The sequence below is a fragment of the Schistocerca americana genome, chromosome 1 (genome assembly GCF_021461395.2).
Source record: "Schistocerca americana isolate TAMUIC-IGC-003095 chromosome 1, iqSchAmer2.1, whole genome shotgun sequence".
Classification (NCBI taxonomy): domain Eukaryota; kingdom Metazoa; phylum Arthropoda; class Insecta; order Orthoptera; family Acrididae; genus Schistocerca; species Schistocerca americana.
The window spans coordinates 204,705,549-204,725,778 of NC_060119.1; the positions used below are offsets into that span (position 1 = coordinate 204,705,549).

Consider the following 20,230-nt stretch of genomic DNA (forward strand, 5'->3'; position numbering starts at 1 on the left):
CCGGCACTCCATGCCCGAGAATGTCAGTTGCTGTTGTCAAAGTGCGCATTTTGCCTCGCTGATCACAATTCTGAATTTGTTAATTTGGTCAAAAACGGTGCTCTTCATGCAGCTCCTTTGACTCCGAGACAACCAAGATGTCATCCAAGTTGCAACACTGCAACGCTCTTAGCGCCTCGTCTATAAACCTCTGTCTGCCCCGCGTTCTTGAGGCCAAATGGCATCCAGATATAATCAAACAACCCGAATCTCTGTCTTCAGTATGTCTCCTCTGCGACTCGTATTGGTGGTCTGCTTTTTAGGAGTGGGTGACACTAAGTACCGTTGCTCCTTCCAGCTCGTTGGTGGAATCCCTGATGTTGGGTTAAGTGACGATATGGGATTGTATGGGAATTTAGCACCTGGTAATCACCACAAGCGCTCCACCCATTGTCTTTCTTCTTCACTAAGTGCAACAGCAACGCCCATGAGCTGTCAGATCGACATATCACACCTGCTTTAAGCAAAACCTAGAATTCAGTTTTGATCACTACAAATCGATGTGAGGCTACTGCTAATCTTCGAGGTCGTTGTAATACTGTTTCACTGGGCATAGTAATAATGTGGTGCACTGGTTTGTGCAACACATTCTACATAAGTGCCATTGTTCTACCTTTTTCGCACTGCGTGACCCCATTTTGCATGCAGTCCGTGGTGGGACATGTACTTCGTCGAAGGGTATCCATGGCTACTTTTCAGTCTTTCTTGATCTGTGACTTATTAATATTTTCTTCAGTATTCATGTGGCACAAGGAAATCGCATCTAATATGGCTTCTGATAGCTTTGGCAGCAGAAAATCCACATGAAACTATATCGAAACATCAAATCTACGTTCAAATTACAAACTCTGTATTTATTGGTGACCTATTTGCTGCTGTCAGGTGCGTTCGGGGAGATGCTGCTGCGGTCCCTGAAAAACTGCGCACTAAGATGTGATCCTGAGTCGATTAGCTAACAGCTGCCCGCGTTCACATCCTTGACACATAATCTCTGTAGTAAAGTAAGTAAGGTGGGTAAATTACTCACCATACTGCGTCCCATGGTGTGCTCATCCCCTCGCTGAAGGCCCTCTTGTCGCGGCCTGCCGCGCCTATTATCAGCCACTGGTGCCATTTCGGTACACACATGCTACTGTTCGATTTGTGGCTCTGTCACCGAACTGCTGGTAATACCAGCACACCTGCTCTTGTGGCTAACTTCGCTAATATCATTGTTTCTTACCTTTCGCACAGATGTGTTCCTCTTGCTCTCCAATAATTGAGACACTTATCTTTATAATGTAGTAAGCTCTTGCAGTTCTTTTGTCAGATACGCCTGCTGGCCTTCAGGTACGTGTGGCGTCTCTTGTTGCGCACTGCTATCTGCTATCATTGTTACACATGCTGCTCGCATATTGTCTAGCGTTGCGTAAAGTTTGTCAGCCACCGTTGTTAACACTTGGATATCCTGTTGTTCGCAAATGACCACCGCTGCCTTGGCCATTCCCAGCAACTGTTCCTTCTGTGCGTGACTCAGCACCGTCTCTGAGAAGTCCATTTCGCAGACGATATCTCGCAGGTGTTGCCAATGCTCGGAAAGTGTCCTGTCTCTCATTTCTGCCCTCTTCAACAACTGCTACATACGCAGATTTAGTGGTTTACGCGTTCTGCTAATTAATAAAGTTTTAAACACGTATATTGCTGACCTGTCGTGGGCCAGTTTATGACATGCCTGTCAACTGCAGCCGCTCTCGCGACTAACGTTTTCACTGCCACGGCAAACTTAGTGCGTTCATCCACTACCTCGTTTTGCTCGAATGCTAACTCGAGCACCGCTAATCATAGCTCTGGTTTGTCCGACAGCAACTGTGCCGTGCGCACTTTCATTTGCAGCTTGTCTGTCGTTGCACATCTGCCGTCAATCGTCATACGTGGGCTCACTGCTGAGGTATTTTGCTCCTCCATTGCCACTTGTAGTAACATGATTTGTATGTGGATAGCGCGCTTCCATGTGGTCTCTTTCACTGATAATATAGTTTGCGCATATCTCTTTGTACGTTTCCGTTCCTTTTTTTTTTTTTTGCGGTGTCAACACTCTGTAGCGATCCTACATAATCTTCTGCCACATATAGATGAAATTATAAGCTTCACAAAGCTGTGAATTGCTATACAGAATTCAAGGTAAAATATCAAACTCCATAAACGAAGGAATAATCGAACGAACAAAGAATAATGAAACTGTCGCTTCAGAAGGTCCAAGGAATAAATTACAGACGTGCACAGTGTGTACTTCACTCCAGAATTTAGACCCTTCCAGTGTCGGCTCTATGCAGACCCATTATCGTGCTCTAATTTAAATGGCAACTCGACGCTTGCTGTTGAGTAATAGTAGCTTTGTCACGTGTTTGTTCGAACATTTACAGTGGAGTACCATTTACCTATTACTGTGAAAATCTCACCAATTTCGGGCAACTTCCGCTGAGCGACCATTAATTTCAGAATTCCACTGTCACAAATACTGGTGTTTGTTTCTCAGTTAATTCAATAAGTTTGAGTTCTCTGTTTTTGTAAATTAACTCAACGAATCTGAGTTCTCTGTTCAATAAGAACCCTAAATTCACCTATGCACAATTACGGCAATCAAACTATTATCTCAACCCCAATACAGTCACTAACGTCGCAATCACTCACCGTGGAGTGCACAAACAAGATCACTATTTAATGTGCACAGAACCAGTCAGTACCACTACTGATTATAGATCAACCTACGTGCCAGTTATCAATGACTGGCCCAGGCATAGCACTTACTCCACGTCCTAATAAACTCTCAATTCTTAAAGTTCGTGAAACTTACAATCAACTACAATTTTCCATTAATCTTGACTTAATAACAACCATCGGAAAAATGTTCAAATGTGTGTGAATTCCTAAGGGACCAAACTGCTGGGGTCATCGGTCCCTAGACTTACACACTACTTAAACTAACTAATGCTAAGAACAACACACACACCCATGCCTGAGGGAGGACTCGAACCTCTGGCGGGAGGGCCCGCCCAATCCGTGACGTGGCGCCTCGAACCGCGCGGCCACTCCGCGCGGCACGACGATCGGAATTCACGAAACGACAGAACAACGACTGGTAGTCAGGGTTAACTTTCGACATAGCAAAATCCTCCAAATGACTCCTTAAACCTATTCAGAAGATATTCCTCTTAACAGATCCAATCGATCAGTTAAACAGTGACCATCGGTACGACAGATCACCAGTTGACTTTTCTCCCGGAAGTCCATTGCCCTGTACGAGAACTCATATTCAGTTGACTTGTTCAAAGTTCAATACTTCACTATGAGTCCCATGTTAAAACCATCTAGGAACCATTCCACAAACAAATTATACAACGCTACTTTACTTTTAATAATTAGTCCATTAAATTCCGCTGCTGTCGGCTATTACTTCTGTTCTGTGTATAAGTTAATATTCACCCCAATTTTTGTCGTTGTTAATGTGGAAGATATGCTTTGTGAAAGTGGACGAATTTTTTTGAAACACCCTGAAGTTTTTTGGTCTGATAGAATTTTCCATTGTCGGAGGTTACCTAACTGCAGAAAATGGATAAGCATCTGACTTACTTCCACATGGCTCCATTTTTTCCACCTACTGACGTTTATAAATCTAGCAACTATCGCTTCCAGATTTTCGCTCCGTTTTTAAGGTTAATGTCACTTTGGATACAGAAACCAACAGACGACTTAGAATACTACAATAAAGTTGAATAGCCTATTAATCAGCCTTTTAAAAAAATTATGAAAACACAATTTAGGGAAAATGAACTTTTTATTGCATTCTATTGCCTATCCACGCATAAATGTTTCTAAATTCATCAATAGTCACAGTTTTTTTAACATAGCTAGTTACAATATCATTCATCTTTAACTGTATAGATATAGAGAACACTCGTTGAAAAATAACAGTTTTGTGATAAAAGTTGTTTGACACGCGTTATCCTTTCAGCGTTTCCTTTACCAAATATTGCGAGGTCTGGGATTACGGGCGGTAGGAGAAAAATCTTAATCAAAGTCCAGAACTGCTCATATTTCTTCTAACTTCCTAGAAATTATAAGAGTTTCCTCTATTTTTTGTGCCGCTTTTTAGTGGTAATTGAAAAAAATAAATTTCGATAAGAGTAAATTAATCGAAGTGAAGTTTATTTACCGGCCAGAGTGGCCGAGCGGTTCTAGGCGCTTCAGTCTGCAACCGCGTGACCGCTACGGTCGCAGGTTCGATTCCTGCCTCGGGCATGGATGTGTGTGATGTCCTTAGGTTAGTTAGGTTTAAGTAGTTCTAAGTTCTAGGGGACTGATGACCTCCGATGTTAAGTCCCATAGTGCTCAGAGCCATTTGAACCATTTTTTGAAGTTTATTTGAATAAGTAGCCAAGAAAGAAGAAAAAGATAAATTATCACATGGCCCTGATAAATTTACTGTTACGAGAGAGAAAATTAATAAAAAATTTTCTAACCTGCTTTGATACCGTGCAGTGGACTGACCGCGCACATTGTTTGTTGGCCGTATGCCCATCATTAATATCACGCGTTATGCACCGAAGTACTGCCCGAAAACTGAGTTTACAGATCGGCTTAAGAGATCTCAGGGACGCACGAGTGGCTGCTACAAATTCGAACATCAGTTATGTTCGGCAGCGGCGAGAAAACGATATGTCGGTTGCAGTTCTCCTAGCTGAAACATAGCAATGTCGGCAGGGAAGGTTAATGTTGTTGAAATGAAACATTGGTAATCAATATCAATTATTGATATATTTACGATACTTTTACGTTGATAAATACTTTAAACTTCTTGAAAATATCTTTCGAGTACAGCTCCCTGTTACATAATGATTCGAGAGAGCGACCATTAAGAGAGCGATCGACAAGAGCGGAGACATCAATCAGTAGAGGGTGGGCCTCAGGAGAAAGAGAGAGAGACAGAGAGATCGAGAGAGAGCGAGCCGGACGATGAACTTGTTTCTATACAAGTAGACAACTTAAGGCAACTTGATTGTCATTTTTCCTCAGTCTCTCCCTATTCCGGAAGCCTCTTGCGTGGAAAAATGTTCGAGAGACTTCGCTGCACTCCTTTCGGGCGCTGCTGATCGCATAAGATTTGATTATTGACGCCACTTACGCTGCGTCTTATGCATTGTTTGCCAATTGATGAATACAATTGTTCCCTTTCGCTAATTTTAACATGTGTATGCCCTCTCACTTCTAAGAATTAATTACAATTTCACACAAAGACAATTCAAAGACAATACACGGAATTAATACAAAAATACAGCGTTTCTGACGTAGGTTTACATAAATTACTTTAGTTTTTGGTTTAAATTTTTTTACACATAAAAAGAAACGTTTCAATACCACGACTTGCTGGCTGTTTTGCTGCTTCTTTAAGTAAATGTGGATCACTGGATCTTAGAAATCTAGCTAGTACCCACTTGCTTCTGTTATACGCAAAAATCTGGCTATGTCTACCCTCCGCAAAAAAGGTCGTAACTGACCCTACAAAATTGAAATTTTAAATATTCAGTTTACTTCATAGGTGCATTCCTCTTCTTCTTCTTCTTCTTCTTCTTCTTCTTCTTCTTCTTGTGCCTTTGTCCCGCATCCAATAATGTCGGCACGGTTATGAACGGATTTGTATGGTTACATTAACGGGTGGCTGGATGTCCTTGTTACGTTGGGTTGGGTTGATTTGGGGGAGGAGAACAAACTGCTAGATCATCGGTCTAATCGGGTTAGGGAAGGATGGCGAAGGAAGTCGGTCGTGCCCCTTCAAAGGAACCATCCCGGCATTTGCGATTTAGGGAAATCACGGAAAACCTAATTCAGGATGGCCGAACGCGGGATTGAACCGTCGTCCTCCCGAATACGAGTACAGTGTGCTAACCACTGCGCCACCTCGCTCGGTGTCGCCACTCTTTTACCCCCTGGGACGGAATATACGTACCCCAACTGCCTGCGTGTCGTTTTCTGTGTAGAGTGCTGTGAAAAACTGACAGCCTCTCCACGCTGTATAACAAGGCCATTCGTAGGAAGAGTAACTTCTCATAACGAAAGACTTCGTCCGCCATAGCTGTTAATATATACCAATAATTTAAGTAGTGACCCAGGATGTTTAGATGACCAGTCAAAGACGCTATCTGCAAGACAACGGCGACTTTCCCTGTAGCTAGTAATAGACGAAAAAATCCATTATTGTTTACATACTGCATTGGCGATCGGTCATTGGAACCAGATATGACCGTGCAGTATCTAGGGAGTTTTTTTGTGGAGCGATTTAAGATGAACAGATATAGGAACGAATGACGCTTACCTAAGATTGAATTGGAATATGTTACGAAAACGTAACTCATCTTTGAAAGAAACATAGTGAGCTACCTCCGTGGTGAGACATGAATCTGACCCTACACTTTCGACCTATACGCCACTGACGCTAGTGTAGCATTGCTTGGTGACTACATAGCACAGGGGAGCTGCTGTTCGGATATCAAGTACTTGCTCTAATCCCTGGTCTGGTGTTGGTCTGATTTGGCAACCTATCTACCACTCAATTTGTTATTCTTTCCATTTTGCAAATGTTAGTTTTGTTGGCTGAAAACAACATTCTTTCCAAGGAGGTGGCTGATTGGCTTGCAGTCGTCTTGGACAATAAAGAGAATAGCCGCTAACTGATATTTTGCCCATGCAGTACGTGCCCTGTGTGTTGCAGAGGTTCGTGGTGGGCGCCGACCAGCGCGTGTTCCCGTACGACCGCCAGATGCCGCTCATCTTCGTGGGCGGCGTCCCCCGCTCGGGTACCACGCTCATGAGGGCCATGCTGGACGCCCACCCTGAGGTCAGGTCTGTATCCCACTCTGGTGTACGAGGGCATTTCGAAAAGTAAAGATACAATGGCTCGCAGTCCTTAAATAGAACATTTATTAGGAAACGTCAGTTACATCTTATTAACTGGATTATTTGTTAGTTTTTGACATAATCACCCCCATTATCCAAACATTTGTTAAGTCGGTGCACAAGCTTTTGTATCCCACAGTCATAGAAGGTTGCCGCCTGTTGTCGGAACCACATTTCAACTCCATCTTTGATTTCTTCATCGTCGTGGAATGATTTTCCACCAAGATGTGACTTCAGGTAACGGAAGACATGGAAGTCGGTGGGCGCAAGGTCCGGGCTGTATGGCGGATGGTCCAATACGTCCCATTTGAGTTGTTTGAGTAGTGCTTTGGTTACCAGCACTGTGTGAGGCCGAGCGTTGTCATGAAGCAAGCGGACTCTACTTGTCAATATTCCCCTGCGTTTGTTTTGAACTGCCATTCGAAGACGTTTCATTGTCTGGCAATATGCAGTAGCATTAATTGTCATTTCAGGAGGCATAAATTTCAACAGAAGAATGCCTTGTCTGTCCCAAAAAACAGAAGCCATGATTTTCTTCGCTGAAATCGACGTTTTGCATTTCTTGGCTTTTGGTGAATTCGAATGGCGCCATTACATTGATTGTTGCTTGGATTCGGGTGTATGGTGATAAATCCACGTCTCGTCACTTGTCACAATGTGATCAAGGAGCTCATCACCTGCTTCAGCATAGCGCGTGGGGAAGTCGAGTGCAAAGCCCATCCTTTTCTTTTTGTGTTCTTCCGTTAACAGTTTTGGAACCCAGCGCGCACACAATTTCCTGTACCCTAACATGACAATGACAACGTCATAAAGAGTTGTCATCGACACGCCCGGTATGATCTGATGCAATTCTTTCAATGTGAGACGTCTATTCGCACTAACTGCTCGTACATTACTCATCGTCTGTTCTCTGTGGGGTACCGAAGTCACAGTAGATTCCACATAAAGACAGGCGTTTTGGTTAAAAGTACTTCGCTTAGCACTGCAGAAGCTCGAAACTGACCAGTAGTGCCAAATAAAGTACTCGTTTTCACCCAGCTGCTTTGTGAAAACATGGCTTCCTATAAAATCCTTTATTGTACCTACCACTTCGCTTTCCCCTATGGATATTTCCCAGCTCCTGCATCACTAACGTGCACTCCTTGCTTCCATAAATATTGTCGTTGTTGTTGTGCTCTTCTATCCATGGGAAGATTTGATGCACCATTTCACGCTAGTCTTCCATGTGAAAACCTCTTCATCTCTGCACGAGTATCTACTAAACCTATCAACTGTAGTCTCCTTCTACAACTTTCACCTCCCACACCTCTATCATTTATCAAATTTACGATTCATTAATGCTGTAAGGTGACATTCGAGCTGTTTTGCATTCCCCTAAGATGCTGTAGATCCTATACAGGATGACCTGTGGGAAAGGTAAGCACCCCATAAAATCATACGAATTTAAAAGAAACAATGTAATGCAACGAATAACGTCTTATTATATGAAAATTACAAGGAGTGGCTCAATTATGCATGAAAGTATGTGTTTCAAACCTCACACGGGCATACTGATCATGGGATCAGCCGAACTACAAAGGAAACAAGTGATCACTGTGACAACCTGGTTTATTGCAAGAAACACACAAAAAAAAGATTTACCCACTGAATTCAAAGTGCAAACATTAAACAAATGGACAAGATGCAAATCAGGACTATAGTCTTGGCACAGGTGAGTGATACATAAAAGATCGATACAAAACTGTGCGAAAAATTTGGCCGGTGATTGTGATTTAAAGAAAGATCTCCGTAAAAGCATCAACGAACACCCGTACTCTCACTAAGTACATAGAAGGTACAACTAGCTGGACCTGAAAGTTATATCAGACGAAGAAAGTCTCATGAAAAGTAAACTGACTTCAAGCTCGCTTCGTCTCAGTGGATGTAACGATGGTCCATGCTTCAAACCCGTAAGAAGACAGCTGCGGTAGTGGCTGAAAATTTCAAGCTCAGCTCGACCTCTGTATTCTCCTCTGTCAGAGGTCCCTCTCTGTAGGTCTAAAACCCAGCCTGCTGCCTCGCACCCGAAAACAAGTGTTATCTGTGGGAGCCTTGATGCAAGTGTGTTACAACTTTTCCCGACGAAACTTAGCTGTTTCTGCCAGAGTCGAAAACTCTGCGGTCAGTCGCAGCAGACCCCAAGTTTAACAATTTCCTACCCTTGCAAAAAATGGTTCAAATGGCTCTGAGCACCATGGGACTTAACATCTGAGGTCATCAGTCCCCTAGAACTTAGAACTACTTAAACCTAACTAACCTAAGGACATCACACACATCCATGCCCGAGGCAGGATTCGAACCTGCGACCGTAGCGGTCGCGCGGTTCCGGACTGAAGCGCCTAGAACCGCTCGGTCACAGCGGCCGTCTCCTACCCTTGCAAATTTTGTCATGGTTAACCAATTACGTCTATTTATTCCATATCGCGGGTAAGTAGGCAGAAAATCTCTCCCACAACATGACAGATTTTCAGTCATGGCCAACCAAAAGACGTACCCATACGCACTCGCAAGGTTTCGCCGCTGTTACCAAAATAATTACTATGAGCCAATCACATAACCCCTTACTAAAATATGAGCAAACATTCCAGCAGGCCATGTCTGAAATTAACGGCTGCTCTCACGCTTTGAAGGCTCGTGAGTACTCCTGTCTTTGAGGTTCATATCTTAGCTAAAGTGGATTCCTTTTAGCTTCTCTCACGACGCGATTTTATAATTTTATGACAAACTACTTGGCCTCACTCGACACTCTTGCTGGGGCGTAACGGCAGACTGACCTCTTCTGCTCTCTACCTCTGCAGAGAATGACTTTCAGTAGAAAACAGCTTTACGACTATTGAGTTCGCCTAAGTGAAATTCCCCTAAAAGTCCCAAGGCTGCCGGAATGACAAGAGTCCCTCACTGAACCAAGAGGATAGGTGATACATAAATAATTAGAATTTCAGTCATTGGGAGTAGTGTAATGTATGCAGTGTTCATGGAGCATTAGTTCTTTGACTTGAATGACTATTGGGATCTGCGTATTAAACAGGTTACAGGACAGCTTGGGAATAAACTACTTTATGGTGTCAACCGATTGCTTCTTTTGGCCAAGCTGTCCCATAATTTATTTTTCTCCACATTGATTCAGTAGCTCTTCGTTGGTTATCCGACCCAAATCTCTTCCCCACCCCCCCCCCCCCCGCACCCCCACCCCCCAAATATTCAGCTGTCTCCTGTATCATCACTATTCGAAAGTTTCTATTCTTGCCAAAATTGTCGTCCATGTTTTATTTTTGTACAAGGCTACACCCCAGAAGAATAACATCGAAAAACGCCCTAACATTTAATAGCAAACTTCATCGGCTAGTTTTAGTGTCTAACTTCCCACTGTTATAGCTTCATCATCGCCTGGTTTACATCGACTACATTCCATGGCCCTCGGGCTATTTTTTTCAATTTTCGCCTCGTATCGAGAGCGTTTTTTTGAAGTTACTATCCTTTCCATACTGATCTTCCTTTTCCTTTTTCGTTTCAGATAAAAATGGTATCAGAAAACCTCGACTCAGCCTTCTAAACTTCAATTCTCTGTCCAAATTTCTCTTTGCTTTTCTTTGCTGATTTCTCGATATATATAACATCAAAAATAGGCTACAATCCTGTCTCTCCATCCCCGTTCCACCCTCTCCGGTAATTAGCGCTTCCCCTTAGCGTCCTTCTACATCAATAACTGCAGTATGATTTATGTACAAGTACCAGATGTAACTTTATTCCCTTTATTTTATTGTTGCTATATTCAGAATTTCGAAGAATGTGCCCGAGTCTAAATTAACCTCACTCTGTCTTTCATTTGACATTCGAAGCAGGAAGTATAAATCATTAATTGATGAAATCTGTGCATACGGCCTTTGGCTTGAACGTGAAGGAAGGACACGAAGGAATGCATTTTACATTTAGGCCTCACCTCTTGTCAGCAATTCGCGCAAACTTCGCAGAGTAAACTGGTCAGGGGTTTTCCAGAGGAAGATGCTTTAGACACCGACACTGAGAATTCGATCATGTTTCTGATCATGAGCTTTAGTCTGCCATTCACGTGCGTCGCAGTTCCGACACCGATGTAGGGTTCCAATATCAATGACAGTACACACTGCAGCTGGAATTTCTAATGCAGGACGTCAGTATCAAAGTCAAGAATGCAGTTCTGCAAATAGTTTCAGGTGTCTGTTACACTCTGTCTCTTCCTACGAAATCTTCTGTTTCCTTACTTCGGCAAACTCATTTTATTTAACTTTTTGAAGGGATGCCCTTCCTGTTACAGTCGCCATTTAACCTAAGGTAGGCTAGCTAAGTTCACCATCCGTCTGTGAATAGCGTAAACTTTTTTCTGCGACTTATCAAATTTTAAATCTTTCGGTATTGTATTTCTGAAGTAGAAGTTGGAGAACAGCCCAGCATTTGCCTAAATGACCAGCGAAAATCACGTAAAAAATGCACGCATCATGTACGGTGCAACAGACCAATGGCCGCTGATCCGCTCGGCTGGTTCGATTCGCCACTGACTCATACCTCTTTGTCGCTGTCTAGTGCGCAGCACATTAAGCTAAGTGAGGAGGTCTTTCAAGGGCCTGGCACTACACTTATCAAACTTACGCAACTTTACACGGGTTGAAATGAGAATTCTAGAGATTTAAACCACGATTGAGTGCCCTTTTGGAGAGTCCGTAGACAAGTGAGCCACTGTGACAGGTGAACGACCTGCAAATATGCACTCCGTGAGATTATTCACCTTTCTGAGGCTATACAGCGACTCTCTAGCATTATAATGATAATGAATGTTCCGCATATAGCCACTGATAGGACACCTTTTAATGTTATTCACCTGACAGTGACGGAAAAAAACAGTAATACCAAAAAATAGTTAATGCAAGTGACGAAATTTCGCGAAGACACTTTTCTAGGTAAAATACGTAAGGGATTAACATTGATAGATGAGAGGTTAATGTAAACGCGAGATAAGCCATTGTAAATGTGAAGTGCTGGTACGTATCACGACACTGCACTGAACAGATATTTGAAAGTTGTGCAGCATTAGTGGAATTTAGTGAAACTAAACTTCTAATTGCTGTAGTTTATAGGTCCCCCAACTCCGACTTCAGAGCATTTTTGCTTAAGCTAGGGAGGGTTCTTGATTCACTTTGTAGGAAGTACCAGAAAGTAGTTATATGTGGTGACTTCAATATTAATTTTGTACGAGATTGTGCAAGAAAAAGGATGTTGGTAGATCTCCTAAATTCATATGATCTGATGCAAACTGTGTTTTTTCCAACTAGGGTGCTGGGGAACAGTAGCACAGTCATAGACAATATTCTTATTCATTACTCATTACTAGATGGGCATTCTGTTAGTAAAAGGGTGAATGGCCTTTCAGACCATGATGCACAAATTTTAACACTAAAAGGTTTTTGTACTCAAACCAATGTCGTATTTAATTACAAACTACGTAGGAAAGTTAATTCAACAGCAGTAGAGAGTTTTTCAAAACTTGTCAAGGAACAAGAGTGGCAAGATGTTTATAGTGCCGATAATATAGATGATAAATGCAATGCTTTCCATAACACATTTCTCATGCTCTTTGAGAGTTGCTTTCCATTAGAACATTCTAAACGAGGTACTAGCAGTAATGGACAGCCCGGTTGGCTGACTAGTGGGATAAGGATATCATGTAGAACAAAGCGGGAATTATATCAAAGTGTTAGAAGTAGTCACAATCAAGCTACAGTAGCCCATTACAAACAGTATTGTAAGGTGCTTAAAAATGTTATTAGCAAGGCAAAAAGTATGTGGTATGCAAATAGAATAGCTAATTCACAGGATAAAATTAAAGCCATATGGTCAGTTGTGAAGGAAGTGTCTGGTAAGCAGTACAAGGTTGATGATATAAAGTCAGTTCGCCGTAATAATATTTCTGTTACTGATAAATAAGATGTATGTACAGTATTTAACAACCATTTTCTGAGCATTGCTGGTGAATGAAATAAAAATTTAGTTTCAACAGGAAATCATATAAATTTCTTAGCAAATGCCTTTCCGAGATTGACGTCTGAAATACTCCTCTGTGATACAGACAAGAGGGAGATTGATGCAATAATTAAATCACTGAAGACTAAGGACTCTCATGGTTATGATGGAGTGTCTAGTAGAATATAAAAGTACTGTGCTGCACATGTTAGCCCTGTATTTAGCCATATTTGTAATTTTTCCTTTAGGAATGGTCAGTTTCATGATCGATTAAAGTACTCAGTAGTAAAGCCGCTTTATAAAAAGGGAGAAAGGGATAATGTAGATAATTTTAGACCTATTTCTATGCCATCAGTGTTTGCAAAAGTTATCGAAAAGGCTTTGTATGTAAGGTTAATTGATCATTTTATATCACACGATTTGCTATCAAATGTGCAGTTCGGCTTTAGAAGTCGTTTGACAACTGAAAATGCTATATTCTCTTTTCTCTGTGAGGTACTGGATGGGCTAAACAAAAAGTTTCGAACGCTTGGCGTACTTTTTGATTTAACAAAGGCATTTGACTGTGTTGATCTCACAATATTGCTCCAGAAGTTGGACCATTACGGAATAAGGGGAGTAGCTCACAATTGGTTCACCTCTTACTTAAGCAACAGGCAGCAAAAGGTCATTATTCACAATGTTGATAACGGCTGTGATGTGGGATCTGAGTGGGGTACTGTCAAGTGGGGATGGGGGGGGGGGGGTGCCCGAGGGATTAGTGTTGGGGCCACTCCTGTTCCTTATTTATATAAATGATATTCCCTCTAGTATTATGGGTAACTCTAAAATATTTCTGTTTTCTGATGACACTAGCTTGGTAGTAAAGGATGTTGTGTGCAACATTGACTCGGTTTCAAGTAGTGCAGTACATGACCTCAGTTCATGGCTTGTAGAAAATAAACTAACGTTAAATCACAGTAAGACTCAGTTTTTACAGTTTCTAACACACAATTCAACAAAACCTGACATTTTAATCTCACAGAACGGGCATATGATTAGTGAAACTGGACAGTTCAAATTCCTAGGTGTTCAGATAGATAGTAAGCTATCGTGGAAAGCCCACGTTCAGGATCTTGTTCAAAGACTTAATACTACCATTTTCACTATTCGAACGGTATCGAAAGTGAGTGATGCTTCGACACGTAAATTAGTCTACTTTGCTTATTTTCATTCACTTATGCCATATGGTATTATGTTTTGGGGTAACTCTTCCCATTCTAGAAGGATATTTTTGGCTCAGAAACGGGCGGTTCGGGCAATAAGTGGTGTGAGTTCACGAACCTCTTGTCGACCCCTGTTCACGAGTCTGGGTATTTTGACATTGGCCTCTCAATATGTATATTCCTTATTGTCGTTTCTTGTTACCAATATTAGTTTATTTCCAACAATAAGCAGCTTTCACTCGGTTAATACTCGGCAGAAATCAAACCTCCATTTGGATCGGACTTCCTTAACTCTTGTGCAAAAAAGTGTGCAGTATACTGCTGCATCCATTTTCAATAAGCTGCCACTCGAATTCAAAAATCTTAGCAGAAATCCACGCGTTTTCAAATCGAAACTGAAGAGTTTCCTCATGGGTCACTCCTTCTATTCTGTCGAGGAGCTCCTTGAAAAATTAAGCTGATTCTCATTGTATTGTTGATAGCGTTTGCTTAAACTTATGGACTGATTTTCTTTCAGGTTCATGAACATTTATTTTTATCTGTTATTACTTTTATGTTGTAAGTTCATGTACTGACACGTTCCATGACCTTGGACATTTGCTCCTCAATTTGGTCCTACGAAACTTGACATGTAAATAAATAAATTAATTAATAACTGGTGTAACCGCCAAAATGTTGAATACGATTACGCAATCGTGAATGCGTTGATTTGTACAGGTGCCGGATGTCAGTTAGTGGGATGGAGTTCCATGTCTGTTGCGCTTGGTTGGTCAGTACAGAGATGTTTAACCCTGGTTGTGGATGACGCTGGAGTTGTCGTCCAATGATGTCCCATACGATCGAGTAGGCCAAAACAACAGGTCAACACTCTGTAGTGCATGTTGGGTTACAACAGCGGCATGTGGGTGAGCGTCATCCTGCTGGAAAACACGTTCTTGAATGCTGTTCATGAATGACAGCACAACAAGCTGAATCACCAGATTCACGTACAAATTTGCAGTCAGGTTGCGTGGAATAACCACGTGAGTGCTCCTGCTGTCTTACGAAATCGCACTCCAGACCGTAACTCCACGTGTAGGTCCATTGTGTCTAGCATGCAAACAGGTTGGTTGCGGTTCCTCAACTGGCCTCCTTCTAACTAACACTTGGCCATCACTGACACCGAGGCAGAACCAGCTTCCATCATGAAACACAACCTTAACCGTGCCCTCCAGTGAGTTCTCGCTTGAGACCACTGAAGTCGCAAATGGCGTTGAATTGGGTCGGTGGGCTGCAAGCTTCAGAGCGTCTGGCACGTAGCTGTCCTTGAAATAACGGATTTGTAACAGTTCTTTGTGTCACTGAGATGCCAACTGCTGCTTAAAATGCTTCTGCAGATGCAGTACGATGCACTTGAGCCATAGATCTAGACGATGCTCTTTTTTCTCGGTAGTGCCCTGTGTCCGTCCGTACCACAGTCTTCTTGGGACCGTACAGCAGTCATGTAAAGTGGAAGATGTAAAGTGGAAGATGGATCATCCAGCTTCTCATAGCCGTATTACACGACTTCGTTCAAAGTCAGTGAGGTGTTGATAATGGCGTCCTTCTCGCCTTAAAGGTGTTCAAAATGGTTCAAATGGCTCTGAGCACTATGGGACTTAACTTCTGAGGTCATCTGTCCCCTAGAACTATGAGCTACTTAAACCTAACTAACCTAAGGACATCACACACATCCATGCCCGAGGCAGGATTCGAACCTGCGACTGTAGCGGGCACGCGGTTCCAGACTGCAACGCCTAGAACCGCCCGGCCACTCTGGCCGGCTTAAAGGTGCACTCGGTTCAAATGGTTCAAATGGCTCTGAGCACTATGCGACTTAACATCTATGGTCATCAGTCCCCTAAAACTTAGAACTACTTATACCTAACTAAGCTAAGGACATCACACATCCATGCCCAAGGCAGGATTCGAACCAGCGACCGTAGCAGTCGCGCGGTTCCGGACTGAAGCACCTAGAACCGCTCGGCCACCGCGGCCGGCAAGGGTCTACATCTACATCTACATCTACATCTGCATCTACATCAAAAAAATGGTTCAAATGGCTCTGAGCACTATGGGACTAAACATCTCAGGTCATCAGTCCCCTAGAACTTAGAACTACTTAAACCTAACTAACCTAAGGACATCACACACATCCATGCCCGAGGCAGGATTCGAACCTGCGACCGTAGCAGTCGCTCGGTTCCAGACTGTAGCGCCTAGAACCGCACGGCCACACCGGCCGGCGCATCTACATCCATACTTCCCAAGCCACCTGACGGTGTGTGGCGGAGGGTACCTTGAGTACCCCTATCGGTTCTCCTTTCTATTCCAGTCTCGTATTGTTCGTCGAAAGGATTGTCGGTATGCCTCTGTGTGGGCTCTAATCTCTCTGATTTTATCCTCATGGTCTCTTCGCGAGATATACGTAGGAGGGAGCAATATACTGCTTGACTCCTCGGTGAAGGGATGTTCTCGAAACTTCAACAAAAGCCCGTACAGAGCTGCTTAGCGTCTCTTCTGCAGAGTCTTTCACTGGAGTTAATCTATCATCTCCGTAACGCTTTCGCGATTACTAAATGATCCTGTTATGAAGCGCGCTGCTCTCTGTTGGATCTTCTCTATCTCTTCTATCAACCGTATCTGTTACGGATCCCACACTGCTGAGCAGTATTCAAGCAGTGGGCGAACAAGCGTACTGTAACCTACTTCCTTTGTTTTCGGATTGCATTTCCTTAGGATTCTTCCAATGAATCTCAGTCTGGCATCTGCTTTACCGACTATCAACTTTATGTGATCATTCCATTTTAAATCATTCCTAATGCGTACTTCCAGATAATTTATGGAATTAACTGCTTCCAGTTGCTGACCTGCTATATTGTAGCTAAATGATATGGGATCTTTCTTCCTATGTATTCGCAGCACATTACACTTGTCTACATTGAGATTCAATTGCCAAAGGTGTTCTTGACTAAGATCAACTCACCACGACCAGTCTCAAAGGCAACTAACGCTCACGACCATTACAGGATGTATTTAAAGCAAACTTGATTTGCATACTTATAGTGGTGCTACTAGCGCCATTCTCACGCAACTGACGTGAAATTTGAGTAGACATCATGTTTAAGATGTAAAAACGTGCGTACCAGCTTTCGTTTATGTTACACATCTCCTTCTTCGTGTTGCGTTGTATTTTCGTCAGTGTACTTTTAACTATTCACGGGATCAAAATCGAGATTCACACTCTCAGCATCAAGTATCACGTGGAACATTATGTCGGATACACACAAATTGGACATCAAAGCTGTATATAATGCTCCTAAACGATCTTTCCTGTATTTAGGGTGAAAGAATAGCTAACGATTTGCTAATTACATTAATATCCTCAGTGAAAGAAAGCTGTTGAGCTCAGCCTATTGACTACAGAATATGGGTCTAGAATAAACCAAATAAAGACAAAAAAAATCAGAATATCAATAAAGTTAATATCAAAATAGGTCAATATTGGGAGAATTAAAGAAAGTCTGCTAGCTTGGAAGTAAACTAACGCATCAAAGACGAAGCAAGGAGCACATTAGAATCAGATAAGTTTTGTTGACAGGACTCGTCTCAAGGGATGAACTTGCTACGTGTAAGGCACAGATCTGGTAGAAAGAGGCCATGGTTCGACTAAAGTACGTGCGTTCATGTGGATGTTAGTTGCAGAATTTATGGAAAGACGAAGAGGCTTGCATAGGATGAACTAGCGTAGAGCTGCATCAAAAGTAGTTTTGGGGACTCAAGATCTCAGCAAAAATAACTGTTTTGTAGTTACGTCCAGTCCACTGGGAGAGAACATATTTTGCAGAGTAATTAATCTATATTAGTAATGGGGCCGCTATAGGCTTTTTTAAGTGATATACAGAAACGTTTCGCACACTTCTGGCGAGGCGAATGATACCGAGTCGCCCAACCTCAGCATGATTCGCAATTTCAGTGACGATTCAAGCTGGGTCGTCTTTGAATTGGAAATCTAGTTAGCGTAGTGAAGCTGTGAAGCTTCCAGACACCGGAGGTTAGCAAACAGTCTCGCTTTTCCTGGAAAAAGAACCTGTGTCACTCGATCGCGTGGTCCCTCGTTAGTAAAGAAGTGGCGTTTATGGTTTAACGTTGCTTCGACGTCGAAATCATTAGAGATGGAATACAAGCTCGCATCGGAGGAAGACAGGGGAGGACATCGTCCGTGCCTCCGTCTGAGGAACCGTCTCTACAAACTGAAGCGATTTAACGAAATCACGGAAAACGCAAATCAGGATGGCCGAATGGGCATTTGGCCGTCCTGTCTTATGGAAATCTAGCGCATTAAACAATGCGTCACCTAACTGGATTTCAATAGCATTGTCCAATGATGCCGAGGTCCCAGTTCAGAGTTCCGGTCCGACACACAGTTTTAATCTGCCAGGAAGTTTCAGAACAGCACACACTACACTCCTTATTTTCCACATTGTCAGCCTGCCTGGGACTGTTTTTCCTGCACGTAATTGTCAAGGGACTATTCATGCTGTGAGATCGCGATTGTACGCTATCAAGAATTTACTGGTTGTCATACATAATAGTGTACGTGGCAAGCAAAACTTTTGAAGCCATGTTGACTATTTTTCGACCGTGACTGTCCCAAGATATATGTAACGGTTTTTTTAAATTACCACTACTAGTCACCAACTTCGACAACTATTGTACTACTTATTTATTTAGCAACATGTTTTGAGGTAAATCTCATCTTCAGGCTAAATGGCATTACAAAATGTGTTCAAATGTGTATGAAATCTGATGGGACTTAACTGCTAACGTCATCAGTCCCTAAGTTTGCACACTACTTAACCTAAATTATCCTAAAGGCAAACACACACACCGATACCCGAGGGAGGACTCGAACCTCTGCCGGGATCAGCCGCACAGTCCATGATTGCAGCGCCTTAGACCGCTCGGCTAATCCCTGACGGCTGGCATTACAAAAACAACTTTAAAATAAGGCCTTACAGATGTTACAAAGTCTTTTCGTGAATGCTGTGGTCATCTTTTTTTCTTCTGGTGTGGCAATCTCGTAGTGATGCGCTGGGGTGCTTCCATTTCCGTGCCTCTCCTGGTCACTGTTCACAAATTGTCACTAACATAGCAGTAACTTGGAAACACGATCACAAGCAACGATAACAAGACGTGGAGAAGACATGTAAACATCTGACACCACATAGATCTTCAAATCGATAGTTTAATCGAAACCAGCTGTATTTCGATCACCATCTTGTCAACGGCACTACAGAGCTGTTTGTGATCGTGTTTCCAAGTTACTGCTATGTTAGTGACAATTTGTAGACAGTGACCAAGAGAGGCACGGAAGTGGAGGAACCCCAGCGCATCACTACGAGACTGCCACACCAGAAGAAAAAAGATGACCACAGCATTCACGAAAAGACTTTCTATCATCTGTATGGCCTTATTTTAAAGTTGTTTTCGTAATTCCATTTAGCCTGAAGATGAGGTTTATCTCGAAACATGTCGCTAAATAAATAAGTAATACAATAGTTGACAAAGTTTGTGGCCGGTACCGGTAATTTTAAAAAAATAAAAAAATAAAAAAACCTTTACATAAGTAAAACTTCTTTTTCTGACTGAATTTTGCATGGGATAAATATGAATTTACGATAAATATAAAAAAACCTCCAGGCTACTTTATGAATCATAAATAGGTATTTTTAGGAATGTGTATTTTGGCTGCAAGTTTAATATGCCGAGATATATTGCAATTTATCTGAACTTCTATCTATCTGTATCCTTCCAAATTTACGTTACAGTTTCAAAGTTGGTGAGTGGAACAACATTCGGTAAAATAAGTTGAATGTCCAACATAAATACACTAAAAAAAGAGGGGCACCACGAAGAAATTAACCGCCTAACAGAAGACCATGAAGAGCGAAGAAGGACTAGCTGTGAGGAATTGCTTGCAAGTTAAGATGAATCATGGGTTC

The 20,230-nt window shown here is 42.3% G+C and overlaps 1 protein-coding gene across 1 annotated transcript in view; it reads left to right on the forward strand.

The window, feature by feature from the left end:
• LOC124618725 (protein-tyrosine sulfotransferase-like) overlaps nucleotides 1-20,230 on the forward strand; it is a 376,746-nt gene that overhangs the window by 266,919 nt on the left and 89,597 nt on the right. Inside the window, exon 3 of the mRNA XM_047145375.1 lies at nucleotides 6,785-6,915. Within this exon, the coding sequence (XP_047001331.1) occupies nucleotides 6,785-6,915 (131 nt within the window). The remainder of the gene's footprint in view (nucleotides 1-6,784; nucleotides 6,916-20,230) is intronic.